This window comes from Epinephelus lanceolatus, chromosome 8, assembly GCF_041903045.1.
Source record: "Epinephelus lanceolatus isolate andai-2023 chromosome 8, ASM4190304v1, whole genome shotgun sequence".
Taxonomy (NCBI): domain Eukaryota; kingdom Metazoa; phylum Chordata; class Actinopteri; order Perciformes; family Serranidae; genus Epinephelus; species Epinephelus lanceolatus.
In genome coordinates, this window is record NC_135741.1 from 45764975 (window position 1) to 45778594 (window position 13620).

General features: G+C 39.3%; 1 protein-coding gene across 3 annotated transcripts in view; it reads left to right on the forward strand.

Moving 5' to 3' along the window:
* The window catches only part of LOC117258359 (protein-serine O-palmitoleoyltransferase porcupine-like), a 67718-nt gene that overhangs the window by 36305 nt on the left and 17793 nt on the right, over positions 1 to 13620 (forward strand). For 2 of the 3 annotated variants that reach the window (XM_078170362.1, XM_078170364.1), the window contains 5 exons: positions 3198 to 3323; positions 7515 to 7615; positions 8701 to 8777; positions 11412 to 11475; positions 12422 to 12507. In XM_078170362.1, coding sequence (XP_078026488.1) covers positions 3198 to 3323; positions 7515 to 7615; positions 8701 to 8777; positions 11412 to 11475; positions 12422 to 12507 — 454 coding nt within the window. The remainder of the gene's footprint in view (positions 1 to 3197; positions 3324 to 7514; positions 7616 to 8700; positions 8778 to 11411; positions 11476 to 12421; positions 12508 to 13620) is intronic. The other variant, XM_078170363.1, reaches the window with a different exon arrangement.

Genomic DNA, 13620 nt, shown 5'->3' on the forward strand with positions numbered 1-13620 from the left:
AGACTTGTATAACAGTGTTTTATCCCACATGGATGCATAAAAAACAATTTTATAGGACCTTATACATAAAACATGGTTATATAACCTTTACTCTTAATCAACTTATGCAGTATAACACCTTTACCTGATTAAAGATTACATCTTACACTACAATAGCTATGTATGTATTCTGTTTGGTAATTGAACAGACATCTTACCTGGACTTATTGATAACAGAGTTCTTTCACACACTCTCCATTTCTTTCAAATGGTACTGTGTACAACTGGTTCATCCTTATTTTATGTTTTTCAAGGACTCTGGCAATTGTTGTTGTGCTGACCGAGTTCACATTGGAAAAAGTAACATTGTCTGCCAGCACTCTGTCTAGAATTTCTCTCAGTTTTATGGCATTGTTTGCAATGACCACATCAATGAGCAGTTTCCTGGGCATCTGAAAAAAATGTCCTCTCCCTCCAGTAGGAGGCAACCTTTGAATCCTGCATACAGCAATATAAAACACAAAACAATCAAAAAATGTGAATAGATGTGAAATATAAACATAGTGTACTGTACTGTAAAATGTAGTTCAATAGTTGAGGGATGCATGTCTCACCTGTTGTTTTGCCAGAAAATTCTCATTATCGATGCAACTGTTGAGAGTTGCAAGTTTTGCTGCCCCCTTAACCCGGCCTCTCTCAAAGACAGTCCATGATTTACCACATGGTCAATAACTGTGGCTCTTATCTCATCAAAGACCACAGCTCTTGGTCTTCCTCTCCTTTTTCCTGTCCCTCTCACTGCCACTCTTCTCTCTTCACCAGACTGTTCTCTTTGATCCATATTTCCAAAAAACAAAATTCAGAAGCCATCCCCTTTTATCTGCTTGCTATAGTGACAAGGCCTAATACAGGTCACCTGGGTGGGTTTTCAGCTGCAAACTGCACACAGCTGTGTTTGGAATTATTATTTAATTTTATTGTCAGTATTTTGATATTTTTTTTATAGATTTCAGTGTGGCTGCAGCAGAGATGCAAATTCTGTTTTGATTGTTTGAACAAAGTGTGTTAGCATTTGAAAAAAATGTGCTTTTAAAGTCTAGTGTTTTGCAGGTGGTGAACTCTGACTGAGAAAAGAGTTCATGCATTTTGGTAACTGGTCACTGAATGCATTTTGTGTGAAAGCAATGAAAAGTGATTCACAGTTTGCTCGACATACACTTCTGTTTTGCTGACTGTGTGAAGCGTTTTGACACTTCAGTTCTGACCAGTGCTTGTTAGCAATTGAAAAAAAGGGCAATTACACTTTCTGCAGAGTGACTGTTATAGGGTATCAGTTAGAGCCAGAGTATACAACTGACTACATGATGCTGAGGCAAGCAGAGTGAGACGGGAAAAAGATAAGAGTGTAGAAAATATTTTTTTTCTGCAAAAGCTAAAATATGGCAGCACACTTTGGGAATTGACCAACACTAACAAAAAACGTAAGCAAATAGAACGTGATGGACTGGGGGCTCATCCTACTCTCCAATGTGCTATGTGTGAGCTCAGTCCTGTGTGTTCTTTAATGAAGCAATAGGAGAAGATATTCGGTCTCAGTTAATGTAGTTTATTAAGTAGTAAAGGAATAAAATTACAGAGCTCTGGGTCTCAACTTCACGTCCCTGACGAACAACAAAGGTGTGTCAGTTCACGAAGTCTGACCTCCTGTCCTTTCCCTGACCCAGTATATTTGAGCATAACAGAGTGTCATTGTGCACGCAAGGCGTTGTCCTCTTCTCATTGGCAGTTCCACTTCCTCCTTCACCACACCACGCCCCTGCCTCGTGTTAATCTGACTCCTTCCCGCTGGCGGTGGGGGCGTGGTTCCTGTTTTGAAAGACAAGAGAACAACACAACTCCCTACACGTGCTGTACCTTACTATCTGTACATCACTTTCTATTCTTTTTACCATATATGAAACTAATTATCTAAGCATTGCGGTATGTGCTCCTCAGACTTCATGTCTCTTCCTCTCCTGTACTTCTCCACTTCTGCAAAGCAAACACATTCAGATCAGCTGAAATCATCTCAGTATTCTCATTGTTCACACATCTAAAACTTATATAGTGAAACACAACTTATAGTAAAACACATAACATCATTCTATTCCCAACAAACGTTAATAGGCTTTAACATGCAAAGCACTGGTAAAGTCCTTTATATCATGTGATAGCAAAGATTGTATTGTCAGCTGTCATGGTGTGACTGAAGTTCCCTACTCCATGTGGACTTCCTGTGTATGACTATGTTTCTGAAATTTTGTTCGTGGGAATAATCAGATTGAGCGCCTGTAAGTAATCTGTCAGTACGTTTACATGGAATTAGAGAAATTGGATTTATTGTGTTCGTCCGACTACAACTGGACTTTTAAAATACATGTAAACATGTTAGTCTGGCTGAAATCATACTAAATTGAATTTCTCAAAGTCGGACTATCACACTCAGATAATGCGAATGGGAGTGGAATTACTCCTGCATGTATACAGTCAATCGGACCCAAACTTGCCAAAGCGCCGTGCGCAAGCTCCACAGTTTACCACCCCAGGCTTTGACTCAGAAGTCGAATACCATTAGATGTGTAGCAGAAGAAGAAGAAGCCAGTAACAACATGTTGAAATCTACATCCAGCGTGCATCTCATCTGTACAAAAAGTAAAGCATACAGCATGTACAAGATGTACAGAGCTGTAAAGTTGTCCACCATGGAACCAGTTTGCTGCTAGCTAGCTGTAGCTAACTTGTTTGTCAGTTGTTTGGTCTGTGACGTAATACGTCGACCAGACAAAAGGTCCATTACTAATAAGCAGTCTCATGCACGGACTAGTAGCGAACCTGGGTAAGCATTTTCATCTGAACTCTACTTGTGCATTCCATTGAAATCCCACCTCCTTGCTTATTCATTGGCCAGGAGTTCTGTTACTCATCCATGCCTGTTGCTTTCTGCCCCCCAGGGCCCCCTTTGTCTTCGGTTCATCAAGAATTTCCTCAGTTTTTGTGTTCTTCTTTCACTATATACGCATGCGAGAAAACAATGTTCTCTTCACAAAATCGTTGCAACACGTGTTCCTTTCAGATGTCCTCTTCCAAGAAGTTCAAGTGGAAGTGATGAAAGTGTTTGATTTTGGTAAACAAACTAAAGATAATGAATGTCTTTGACTTGTATGTGGTGTGCTGCACAGGTGGCTACATGCTTATGAGAATGCAGTATCCTTCCACTTCAGTAACTACTTTGTGGGCCACCTCAGTGAAGGTACCAGCATGCTGGCCGGAGCAGGCTTCACTGAAGAAAAAGACAATATCAGATGGTAAGTTCAGCTGGAGTGGAGCTGAGGGTTGTACTACAAAGCAAGGTTAGTTCGTCAGTGTTATATGTTGAGCCTGAAGTCAGAGTTTTCACTGTGATTAAGTAGGGGTGGGCCATATATTGGGTTTCACCACTGTCTTCTGTTTGTTCACCTGTACTGGTTTGAAGCTGGCTCGTTTCTACTTACATACATGTACAGAGACAAGTCAACCCGAAGTCCATTAATTTCTATAAGAATCTCTGTGATATCTGGTGTGCCTCCAAAACTCTTCCCCTCTGTAATATTTCGATCTGGAATTTACCTTGCGTACGTTCAAAAAACTGAACTTTTGCCATGGATTTTGGAGAGACCCTATGACATTGTTCTAGCTTAGCTAACAGGCTGCTAACTAGTTAACAGGCTATTTTCTTCAATTCATTTAGCTGTGTTGATTGTCAAGCGAGTTTGCATGATTGAAAAGAACGTGTTTATTTAGTTTTAACACATGGTGAATCTGAGTAATGTTATTCTGCTAAAATATGGTATTCCATCATACAGTCAGATTGTCATTAACAGTTTGATATGAAATAGTCAGATTTATTAGCAGTTTGATATTAAATACAGTCAATAAAGACCAGTCAAAATGACCAGTTTATGAGCAATTCAGCTGTATTTATACATTTAAGTGTAAAGGTAAAAGGTATAATTAACTAAAAACTGGTTAGCTAACATAGGATGCTAGAGTGCAGTAGGGGTGACCCCAAATAGTCGATCATTCGGTGATTCGATTGGGAGAAGTCTGATTCAACTGCCAGTCTTGCCGCTGAATCGTCACAAAATGTGGTTATGAAACAAGACCGTGCCATTCTGACTATAAGGGGTGCTCACTGCTGCTGAACATCTTGATTTGACATTGAATGTATTTGTTTTCTAGTAATTCATGATATATAGCCTATTTTGATACAAACATCAGCCTAATTTCTGTTAATAAAAAATTGGAAATGAGCGTGCCTTTAACCAGTAGGCATAATCATTACTACGCATGAATAAATCACCCAGTTGCTCGATCCAAATAAGCTGAGGTGAGTGACTGCGCTGCAGGACCAGCAGAGCAGCATTGAGGCCTACTGTGATTTAAAGTTAAAGTTAAAATCCCACTGATTGTCACACACCTGAGTATGTGAAATTTGTGCCGGTGCCGCGCTCAGGAATCGTGGTGATGATTTACGGTGGAGGAGGTATGTGCTCTCAAATCAAAGTTTTTTGAAGGATTATTCGTTTACCTGAAGTGTCTTGAAACAAATTTCACCGCCGATTGTTTTCTTGATAGAGATTTTTTATTTGGCTACTTTTTGTCCGACGTGCCAAACAATTGAGAGCGGTGATGCACGGTCCTTATGGATGAACTTGTATGGACCTGAGTTGATTAATGAAGTAACTTGAAGTCAGAAAGAAGGAAAACTGTTTATAGACCTTTTGATGATGTTTTTGGATGTTTATATGTGACGAGTCAGAAACGACTCCTGTTAAAGACATGGATGAGGCTGCAGCGCGTCTGCGCTCACCTAGAGCATCATACCTTGATGAAGTGAAAGGAATAAAGATAAAGGGAAAATGATAACCCTTTTACTTTTATTATTATTATCTTATTATACCAACTGAATAATTAAATTTGTTTATTTGGGTGTTTTAGCTCTTTTCTCTGGGGTGGAAACTGACACAAATGAGCTCAATCAATGAAGGGGAAAACAACATGATTCGAAGATTAGTCGGCTAAAGGAAAAATCCGTCAAATCAGAGTTGACTATGAAAATTCTTATTCGGGGACACCCCTAGAGTGCAGGCATGTGACTCGTTCAGCCGATTGTACTTCTTTTTAATTAGATATTTCACAAAATAGCTAGGTAAGGTGAATTTGGTGCCAATGAGAAGTATATCAGTTTTATCACTGTTCAATATGAGGAAGTTGCAGGGGAACCAGGATTTGATTTCCTGAAGGCAGTCAGAGAGGGAGGAGGGCAGGAGGGTGGTGGTAGGTGGTGGACAGATAGAGCTGGATGTCATCTGCATAGCAATGGAAATGGATGTTAAATTTACAAAAGATGTTACCAAGGTGAAGAAAGTAGATGATAAACAGAAGGGGACCCAAGACAGAACCTTGAGGAACATCGGTAGTAACTTGAAATGGCTGGGATTTGAATGTTTTGTGCTGGGTAAATTGGTCAGAGAGATAGGATTTAAACCAGGCGAGGGGTGTGTCAGTGATTCCAATGGAAACCAGTCTATTAAGTAGGATGTGGTGAGAAATGGTGTCAAAGGCCGCATTGAGATCAAGTAGGATGACAATGGATAGGAGTCCGGAATCAGCTGCCATGAGGAGGTCATTTGTGATTTTTACCAAGGCTGTTTCTGTGCTATGGAGGGGGCGGAAAACAGGCTGGAATTGCTCATAAAGGTTATTGTCAAAGATATGAGCATGAACCTGAGATGCAACCGTTTTTTCAAGGATTTTAGAGATAGGATGGAGGTTATTGAAATTGTTGGGGTCTGAACCAGGTTTCTTAAGAACCTACGTTACTGCGGCTGATTTCAGGGCTGAAGGAACAATACCAGAGGTGAGGGAGGAATGTATGTTAGCAGTTATTAGGGAGGACAGAGAGGGTAAGCAGGCTTTTACTAGGATAGTGGGAAGAGGGTCTATGCCAGGTTGTTGGCTTGGATTTCCTGATGAGGTCAGATATTTCTGCGGCAGGTGGAAGACTGAAACTTGTAAGTGAGGAGGTGGGAAGGGCTGAAAGAACTGGAGAGGTCAAACTGTGGGAGGTGGTTAGTTGTTGGTGAATATTGTCTATTTTGACATGTTTGACTTTGACAAATGACATTAGGGATTTACAATAGGCAGCTGAGTACTGATGAGGAGCAAGATAGTCCGTGGGTCGTAGTATGATGTTGACCGTGGAAAACAGAGTGTTCCCTTCACCTGAGCTGATTACTCCTGTAGTAGGTGGATTTTGCTGCAGAGACAGTATCCTTGTAATGGAGGATGTGGTTATTGTACATTTCTTTGTGAATGTTAAGTACAGTTTTTTTGCAGAGGTGTTCCGCAAAGAAAACTTGCAGAATGTGAGTTAACGCTATTTGTTTTTTGGGCCAATTAAGTATTAACTTTGCAGTGAACTTGTAATATACACTGCTTAATATTTAAATTGTTGCATGGTGTTCAGCCTAGGGTCTTTGTTCTTTGGTGATGTACATCTTTTGTAAGGTGTTAAGTTTTAAACAACTAAAAAACACAACTAACTACACTTGACTCATGCCAGGAGAGAGACCTGGCTGGCACCCCAGGAAAAACAAGACTTACCTAAACTAAACAAATTATTACTAAAACAAAATAAATACAATAAAATAAAACTTCTACCTCAAACCGTTACAGTACCTGGCAGGCCAACATCTTCATTTGTTTTTACCCATGCAATATTATTCTGTTTTTGTCCCAGTAATGTTCCAAGCAAATATTCCAAACTCTCTGATGGCAAAAAACTGACAAAGTTAAATCAAGTTTCTCTCCATCCATTAAGAAATGCACTTCCTTGTGTTGGACATTAGAGGCCTCATCCGTATATTTATAGAGCTGTGGACACCAGTCACCTACGTAAGTGGAAATGAGGCGTTATTCAAGCAGACCTACCGGTATGTGAGTTGGGGGTTTTTCTAGGATGGTGAAGGCATGGCTCCCCCTCCCTGCCTCCAATTGGCTTACCCTGATACTGTATTCTGCCATAACCTTAACCAATCTCATTTCTCATGCCTAAACCTAACCAACCTAACCAACCTAACCAACAAAGGCACCAAGTTCTAGCCAATCAGAACGAGAGTAGGGTGGGTCATGACTGCCTTTGCAGTCCTCGGACAATTTTTTTTTTTTCATCCACTATATTCCCATTTAGCTATGCCTCCATTAAGCAAAGCAAATTATGTTCTATGTAGATGTACAGGCTGTTCACCAAGGTGCTTTATTCACCCGCCCTGTTGGCTAGGGACCTGACGTTCCCCATGCTAATTAATGGAAAATAAGTTTTGAATTTCTCATGTGACTCCTGCCAAAGTGAAACAGTCATCATATCACCTCTGGTATGGCAAACCAGGCTACCTACTGGTCAGCGCCAGAATAATACCAATAGCACCATCTGTGTCTGTGTGTTTACTATACAGGGATATGAGTGTGGTGAAACCTCTCAGTGTGGAATTACCTCGCTCCATGGTGCTGGTAGTGACGTCCTGGAACATCCCCATGTCCCGATGGCTAAAAACCTGTAAGTCCTAGCCTGAGCCCTGTCTGTTAAACTGAAACGGAAGTTGGTCACTTACTGATCCATCCAACGCTTCATGGAGCGAGTTAGCTTTGAACCTACTGGGCAGACATTCATGGTCCCCAGATGATGATTTCAAATACTTTTTGGATTCCCCCTAACCTCTCTTCAGTTACCATCAACAAACCAACTTCTTCACTTAAACACTAGATGTAACATTTAACTTTTAAGTAGTACGACTTTACTGACTTTGATGTCCCACAAAATGGTATTGTATATAACTGATGTATGTCCTGATAAGATATTAGACTGTGGACAAAACCAGCACATTGAAGATATAACTATAGCCTTGAACATGTGAATGGCATTTTACCTGTTTTTCATGGACGTAATGATTAAAAGCCAGATTAATGGATAATGAAAATAAAAGTTAGTTGCAGCCCAACTGGTATTTACAGTTTGTCTGTTGTTGGGTAAATGGTAGACCTGCACTTGTATAGCGCTTTTCTAGTCATCTGACTACTCAAAGTGCTTTTTACACTACGAGTCACATTCACCCATTCACACACACATTCATACACTGGTGGCCGAGGCTACCATACCATGCCACCTGCTACTCAGTTTTTAACACACTAACACACCAATGTAACAGCCACAAGTTGGGGTTCAGTATCTTGCTCAAGATTACTTCGGCTGGAGGAGCCAGGGATTGAACCGCCGATCTTCCGATCGGTGGATGACCCGCTCTACTCTGAGCCACCAGCCACCCCGTACTATCACCTCATTTGACACTTTTGTAATTTTGTATTTAAATGCTTTTATGGAAGGTACATTGTGAAAAAAGCCACCGCTCATCCGTAGGCAAAACACTTAAAGAGGTGCTGGAGCTGAACTTAGAGCCTTAGGTTGCCTGAAGGTCACAATGACCGAAAGCTTGCATTAAACTGATATATGCACAGTGTTTGAGTGTGCGGCTGCTGTTTTGTTGTTTTTTATGGAAATTACATTAAAATGTAACTTAAATTTTTTACTGTATAGTCGTAATGTTGTTGTGTGTTTACTGTGTTCTTCTGTTTGACGCTCATCAGATGTCTTTAAAAATGCCATGAAACTGGGGACTTTTTCAGCCATCGTGGTGACATACACAGCCAGCGCCTTACTGCATGTTAGTAAGACGATACACTCTTTAACAGTACTCAAGGCCATTTTAATATACAGTATGCTAAAATCATGTTAGAGACAATTAATCTTTTGTAGGAAGTCTATGTACTGTCACTTCAGTATGGAAACGTGATTAACTACAATCTGTCATCCTCCATCTGTGCCATGTGTCTTTAACTGTCCACTAATAGAAAAGCTGTGAATGTTAAGGTCTATTTGCTATCTTACTACTTTGTAACATTACTTTTTGAAACAGAAAACACATTTTATTTTGTGATATTTAATAGAAATGACATACAATGTAGCTTACAGCAGATAGCCTAGCTTGTTATTAGTCATTAAGCTCCCTGGTTATCTATCTCAAGCCAGCTGCCACCTTATTTAGGTTTTTATAGTGAAATAAGAAGTATCAAGTAGATAATTCGTCATCTTAACTTAATGAATTAGCCGTTCCTCGTCTGTTGTGGCGCTTGAAAACAAATGACAGATATTAATAGAAACACGCCGTCCAACAAAAGTTCAGTTCACAATGCAGCTTCAAATCCAGAATGTTGTTATATTGTTGAAGTTTTTGTTTTCTTGCTGTGTCTCCTCTGTCACCCAAAAACATATGAATTTTGTTGTAAACAAATACCATGTGCACTGCTCTGCCCCTCCCACCTCCTGAAATGTGATCTTCTTCATGTTGCTGACACCAGACACTAGAGGTTCAGTTAGTCTGTTTATGAACATAATATTATGTTTATTAGGGGTGGGAATCTCTAGGCACCTCACGATTTGATTCAATTCCGATTCCGAGGGCAACGATTTCAATTATAAAACGATTCCTCAATTATAAAATGAGCCAATAAGAAAATTTACAGCAGATATTGAAAAACATTTTTGTAATAAAGCTGGAAATATATATCCAGTGCATACAAACTATAGGCCTATTACTTACTGTGGTTGAGATGACTACATGCTACCAGTCTCCCCCGGTCCATCCTCCTCATCCACAAATCTTAACGGGACTCTCTTGTCCCTCGTCGACCTCCTCGACATTTCTCCTCCAGTATTTACAAAACTATAACTGACTATAACTATCTATGAACTATAAAAACACGAAATATTGTAAAAAAAAAAAAAAAAAAAAAAGACGAACAATGGCAAAACTACGAACTATGGTGAAAACACGACGAAAACACGGCAAAAAACACTCGAAAACACGGTTTAAAAAAACTCAAAAGCTCTCAAAAAACCACAAATACTATTATTTACAACACTAAATATTATTTACAAAGAAAACGCCACCCAAACTCCGCTAAAACACAGCTAAATCACTCCAACTTGCACTTTCCTCGTCAGCTGTCACTCTCCTCCTGCTGTACCCACTTCCCTCCCCTCCTCCACAGGTAATGACATCACTACCGTAATGGTCACTGGAAAGCTCCGCTTCTCAGCTTTCAGAATCCATTGGAATTATGTCAATAGCATGAATGGTCGAGGAGTTACGGTAATTTGAAGAATAAATATAAAAATAAAATTAAAATCGATTATGAGTTTTCCAAATCAATGCTCGCATCGTTCAAGACAGAATCTCGATGCATCTTAAAATCATTTTTTCCCCCACCCCTAATGTTTATCATATTGCTTATTAATGTAGTACATGTTGGATTTAGTGCTGTGATGCCTGGAGCTCAGGTTGCCAGTTTAAACTACTTTTTAATTTGCCAGAAGGTGTCAGAATAATAAATGCTGGTTTAGCTAGTTTGCATTAAATCAAACCAGTTTAAGCTCGTACACCAGACCAGATGGGCAAAATCTGGAAATAAACCCAATGCTATGTAACAAGTTTTTTGACAGGGGCTATGTTTGATAAACATAAACTGTAATACTTAAATTCTGATGCCAGTGTGTTGTACAGAGTTAAAAGATAAAAGCTCATTTTAATCCACAGTGCCGGGGCAGCTGAACAATAATTCAGACAGCATATACATCAAGCATTATAAAGTACTGTTCACTAGGATGCATATAATATTTTCAGAACAGTTGTTATTGTTTTATGAGTCAATAAAGGTTCCTAAAATTAAAATTGATGATTGCACACTTGATTCTCCTTTAACCACCTTTTCGGCATCAGATAAAAGGAATAAAAATCTGTGGCAGTTTTGATATGGGATGGAAGGGAGTTCCACTTAAATGATAAAGGTTGGCTGAGAGGATGGCAGTCACTCCTGAGTGTGCTGTTTTTCATTTTAACATGTATTTGAATGGATTTTTTGGCTAGACTACAACAGTGAGCAGAAGCATTGTAAGCAAAAGTCTATGACTGAAGGAATGCCTCTACTTCCTGTTTAAAATTAATAGCCATTGTTTAAAATTAAGTGCCTTCTAGCATTTTATACACAGTCCAACCATATACTAGGTTTTGACCATATCACAGAATTTAGTGTCCCTTGAAACAAAACGTTGAGCCTCTGTAGCACTAGGGTTATGTGTAAAAACACACAGCCCTGAACACTGATCTTGGAAAGAGATGTGCATATGCATATGAAAATGATTTTGTTTAGAGATACAGTTTGGCAGTATTCACTTTGTGTAAGATGCTGAATGACTGAACGTCATTACTTGAGCTTAATGTGCTGTCTGTTGTCTTCAGGGTCTGAGCTTTCACCTGGGAGCTGTTCTGCTCTCTTTGGGCTTCATCACATATGTTGAACATGGTATGAAAAACACATCAGCTGTACAGAATACATAATGTTCTAATTGTGTCTAATGATGTTTTATTCTGCCAGCTCTGTCTGTGTTGTATTGACTTGCCTCCTGTTGCTGCCTCTTGTTTCTCAGTTGACTTACCTCGTTCAATAAAGGTAAAATAAAGTTATATATATATATATATATATATATATATATATATATATATATATATATATACATATATACATATATATCTATACATAATTTTTGCCTGCACAAACTGCTGAACAATTACTTCTTTACTTCATCTAAGAGGGCTGACCCAAGTCTGCTCGAAAGCAGGATAACGCTTTAAAAACAGAACCCCCTCAGACGGCCCAGGGAGATAGTTCTTTCAGTAGATCTGGAATAAATAAGATCTATGAATCTATAAATAATAACTACATTAAATGTGGTGCAAAACCACATGAAAACCTGCAGTGATGCTAGAGAAATGAGTGATGAATCTATTGCAGCACCTTTAACTCTTCCCATGAAAATAAGCATCTCTCAAAAACTAGATGTATATAGTTCAAAAAACTTATGGAATGTTAAGTATTTGTCCTTTTATTTTGTAAAATCTGATGAAAAAAAACAAGTTTGTTTTGTGTATTTTATTTTTTTTTCAATGACAGAATTTCAATACTTTTATCAATAATTAAGGTTAACTGACTCACATAACGTTTTAGCTGAGGTTGGACAGATTTTAGGGATATGACACACTTGAAGATGCTCCAAGAAATTACATCACAATGAGCAAAAATACCAATAAATCAACTGGCAGACCGTTTCTATCGCAGAGTTCAAGGGGTTAATCTGCTCCCATCATTCCTGGTGTCCTGAAGAATTTCTGTGGTAGTGTGAAGAAAGGGTAGCCAGTTTGTTTCTCACACCTGAATGATTAAGGTTGTCCCTTTGTTCTCTCATCCTTAGTTCTGAGAAAGAAGCTTGCATCCATCTTCAGTGCCTGTATCATGTCCAGGCCCTGCACCTCTGAGTGCAGCCATCAGCACAAGAAGGTATAGCTTCAGCACCCTTTAGTAATGCAGTTATGGGGGGCATGATAAAAAGAAACCACAGTATTGTACTCAGTGTCAGAAGGGGTACAAACTGCTGAATAACCTTCAAACTTAGGCCCTGTCTATATGTATCCAGATATTTTTGTAAATGGATATTTTTCTCTATGTTTGGGCCTCTCGTCCACATGCAAATGGAGTGTCAGGTACCTAAAATGAAAATTTAAGGCCTTTTAAGGTGAGATTTATCTAAACTCCGTTTACTATTTATCTGTGTGGATGTGTAAAACGGAGCGTTTGGGAAACGATGATGTAATCTTCTAAATTATGCATACCTATACCTTACACTCACTTCACGGACAAACAGAGATATCTGCTGCATCCCAGTGTTTGCACTCCACCGTAGCGTCCGGGATTTAAAGTCCACTAGAACTGACGGTTCTGGATCAGGACTGGTCGAACCAGCGGATGTTGGGACACTCTCTAGAGTGGGATTGTTGTTGTTGTTGTTGTTGTTGTTGAGGTGTGGAAGGAAAACTTTCGCATGTCCAGAGCATCACTCGTATGTTCAAGTGAGCTTCTTTGTCATTAAGTTGAACAGGAATCCCTGGTGATGAGATTTCCAGTAGGTGTTTTGAAAAAGGTACACTTAAGACAGACAGTTCACCCAGCTGCAGAAAATCTAGTGAATAGAAGTCTTGTGGCTCACCTATTTTTTGAGACACACACACATTTTCAGCAACAACGAGGCAGTGAAAAGTATTTTGACACTCATACCGATACCATACTATCATTCCCTACAGTATCAATGTTTATATCTGTCACAAACATGAAAAAACTTTAAGTATTTATTTTTTACTGTTGGGAACAACATAATCAGGCCTCAACAAGGGGCACCAGTTATGTTGGGAACAACAATGTAAGGCCTCACCAAGGAGCACCATTAATGTTGTAAATTATTCTGGTGATACTATGTGTTGTGATCTAGGCACTGGTGTTACGTAACATGGCGGCACCATTTGTTGGGACTTAAGCCTTAACACGGGCCTGACCTTGTAATAGATCTCCAATTAAAGTATCAAATTGGCTATCGGAAATAATTAATAATAATTATTG